Raw genomic sequence first — 3,298 nt, forward strand, 5'->3', positions numbered from 1 at the left:
AGATCTCCGTGCGGAGCTCGGGGCCCTGCCTCTGCCTGCCCGGCTTCCTGCGGCTGACCTTCGTGCCCGCGTCCCTGGAGAGCCTGTACCAGACCTACTTCAAGAGGCAGCGCCACGAGACCCTGCTGGTGCTGGTGGTCTTCGCCGCGCTCTTCGACTGCCACGTGGTGGTCCTGTGCGCCGTGGTCTTCTCCGCGGACAAGCTGGCTCCCCTCGCGGTGGCCGGCGTCGGGCTGGCGTTGGACATCCTCCTCTTCGTGCTGTGCAGGAAGGGGCTGCTCCCCAGCCGGGTCACCCGGAAGGTGGTGCCCTACCTGCTGTGGCTGCTGATCACCGCCCAGATCTTCTCCTACCTGGGCCTGAGCTTCCCCGGCGCCCACGCGGCCAGCGACACGGTGGGCTGGCAGGCCTTCTTCGTCTTCTCCTTCTTCATCACGCTGCCCCTCAGCCTCGGCCCCATCGTCGTCATCTCGGTGGTGTCCTGTGTGGCACACACGCTCATTGTGGGGGTCACCGTGGCCCAGCAGCAGCAGGACAGGCTGAAGGGGATGCAGTTGCTGAGAGAGGTGAGTTCAGCCTTCACCTGGAGTGTCACCCTGGGCTTCCCCTGCCACTGGCTTGCAGCCCAGGGGGGACCTGTTTCGAAGGTGGGGGGCGGCATTGTTCACTTGGCCCTTGAGTCAAAATGTGCCTGGGGGGCCCCCCCGGGCTGGCAGGAAGGACCCCCTCTCTCTCAACCCCTGGTTTCGCACTAGAGTTGGGCCCGAGGGACTGGAGGCTGTCAGGATACTGGGCCTCAGGGCCACTCGGTCACCTGTGCCCAGCTCCAGCGGGTGGCAGGAAGGCCGCCTGGGCCTGGTCTCGAGGCAGCATTGTCCTGGCCGTTCTCTCCTTGACCTTTGCCAGGAGGACCTTCTGGGCTCCAGCCTGACATTGCCCAGCTCTGGCAAGGGACTGACGTGTGTGGACTTGGAATCCCTCTGCCAATGGCCAGTGTCTGCCACGCAGGGTGGTGGTTGTGACGGTCCAGGGGATGTGGGTGAAAGTGCCCGGGAACTGTGAGGGACGGTGTGCTGGTCACAGGTCCCTGTCTGCTGCCGGGAGCTCGAGCAGTTAGATGGTGGGAGGAGTGGTGTGGGGACACAGACGGGGGACAGTGTGCCAGCCATGGCGGTGGAGCCTCCTGCTGGAAGGGTGGCCCCGTGGCCCCAGCTGAACTGCTGTGTTCCACGGGGTTCCAAGGCCCCGGCTAAGGGCTGAGGGGCTGCAGAGCCCCGCCGTCTGCGTTTATTGTTGGTAACCCACCTGGGGTCTCCTCAGGACTTAGCATCGATGAATTAATTCTACAGCTGTGAGCCCTGCCTGCTGCCTCGTGGATGGGCAGTGACCTGCCCAAGGCCACATAGCTGGTTATGGCAGTGATCTGGCTGGAGTGTCCACTTCCCAATTCCATTTCTCAATTCCGTTCCACTGGGCTCCCTGCGACGTCATACTGTTGCCTCCCTCTTGGCCAAAGCCGTTAGTGTTGTCTCCTGGGGTGGAGGGCTGAGTCTCTAGGTGCCCAGCGGTGCCGTTGCTGGTTGATGCAAGAACCCTGTGGGGCCGTCCCATGGCTGCTGCCCTGGTTGGAGGAAAACACAGATTTTTCTGTGTTAACTTTTTCCTAGTTCTTGGACCGATACTCTTCCCGTTTCCTGTCGTGGCTCATGGATGCTTTGTGCCTCTCGATTCTGCAGGTGCATGTGGGCTCGCGGAGGCACATCCACAGGTCCTCTGAGTTTCTCCCAGGGATGTGTTCATGTAAGGCGACAGCCCGCCACGACTGTCCTGACTTCCGGGCTGGGGAACGTCCGTGGGTGCCTCTGCCCATTGAGGCCCTGGGGAAGCTGCTGGGAGGAGTGGCGAGGTCAGGCCTAGAGCTCTGAGTGATCGGACTGAGCCACGGCCTGGCACTGAAGTCACTTCTGCCCCGTCGCCTCTGCCAGGTCCCTGGCTGCATGAGTTTCCCGGATGCTTTGCTGTCCATTAGGGAGCAAAACAGAAATTCTCCCCATCGGAGCCCAGACTCTGAACCCATGATTGCTGCGTGTCCTTTGGGTGTTGCTAAGAAACAAAACCCAAACAGATGAGGAAACAGAAAAGGATAGAGAAATAAGGAAATCGAGAATAACCATGTTAGCATCCCAGGAGAGCAGGGCCTTGACATGGAAGCAGCGCCCGGTCTGTGGCTCTGCGAAGGGAGGGGGAGGGGACTCCCAAGGTCCGTTGGGGAGCCTGAGATGTAGAATGCAGGAGGCCCCAACTTGCCGTGGGCTGCGCTCCAGAAGCTTCTGAGTCACTTGTTTGGGACGAATGTGACTTTTCAAAAGGTGCCTGGGTTCCCAGGCCCACCCAGCACGGGCCTCCTTAGGTCACAGTGGGAACTGAGCCCGCATGGCCCTGCCTGCCAGGGTCCCCCAGCTGTGGAATGAAGCTTCGCTCACCCCCCCCCGCCCCCCTCTCCCGCACATGAAACCCCGTGGGGGGGGGGCACCATCAAGGATAGAAGGGGGTGGGGCTGGAGGATGGGGACTTGAGAAGGGGGTGGCCAGAAACCCCGCCCCAGCAGGGTAACACTCGGAACTTTCTCCAGATGCCAGCATCTCCCTTCTTTCCTTCACCTGCCTACAGACTCCCCTTTTCTTTCTCCTTCCATCACCTGGTGGCTCCAGCCAGGGAACTCCTCCTGGGTCGGTGGGGATGATCCCAGGTTCACAGTTCGAAGTGGACACTGGATTTCCGGGGTCTGTGTGTCCTTGTGCTGCCAGGGTCCCCGGCAGCACTGAAGACGAATTTCAGGGCCCAGGGTATCTTCCTCGGCACCTCCAGCCCCCCAACCCATACTTGGCCTGTGCGGGGGATCCCAAGAGACTCGGGACCTCAGGGCGGCCTGACACGCAGAGGCAAGCCATGCAGCTGCCCTGGGCTCTTCTCAGGGGGCGGGCAGGTGGGTCCCACAGAAAGAGCGGGGTGTCTGGGATGTGGCGTGGGGTGTTGCTGGGGCTTCGTGTATTACTGAGCGAGTGAATGTTACTGGGCAACAGGTGTGGGCCTTGCAGGCAGGGCCTGGGATGAAGGGGTCAGACGATGACAGTTGGAGGCTGTGGTGGAGGGGAGCATGGCCTGGGGCTGGGGTACTGGGGGCTCGGAGGACAGGAGGGGTGAGCTGCAGCGGGCAGGGTTTCCCCACATCCCTCCCCTCACCTGGGTCCTGGCACCACCAACTTGCCCTTAACTTCCACGAACTGCGCCTTGGGTG

General features: G+C 61.9%; 1 protein-coding gene across 1 annotated transcript in view; it reads left to right on the forward strand.

The window, feature by feature from the left end:
* The window catches only part of ADCY3 (adenylate cyclase 3), a 74,763-nt gene that overhangs the window by 5,800 nt on the left and 65,665 nt on the right, over nt 1–3,298 (forward strand). Inside the window, exon 2 of the mRNA XM_014546616.1 lies at nt 3–566. Within this exon, the coding sequence (XP_014402102.1) occupies nt 3–566 (564 nt within the window). The remainder of the gene's footprint in view (nt 1–2; nt 567–3,298) is intronic.

Source organism: Myotis brandtii, unplaced genomic scaffold (genome assembly GCF_000412655.1).
Source record: "Myotis brandtii unplaced genomic scaffold, ASM41265v1 scaffold454, whole genome shotgun sequence".
Classification (NCBI taxonomy): domain Eukaryota; kingdom Metazoa; phylum Chordata; class Mammalia; order Chiroptera; family Vespertilionidae; genus Myotis; species Myotis brandtii.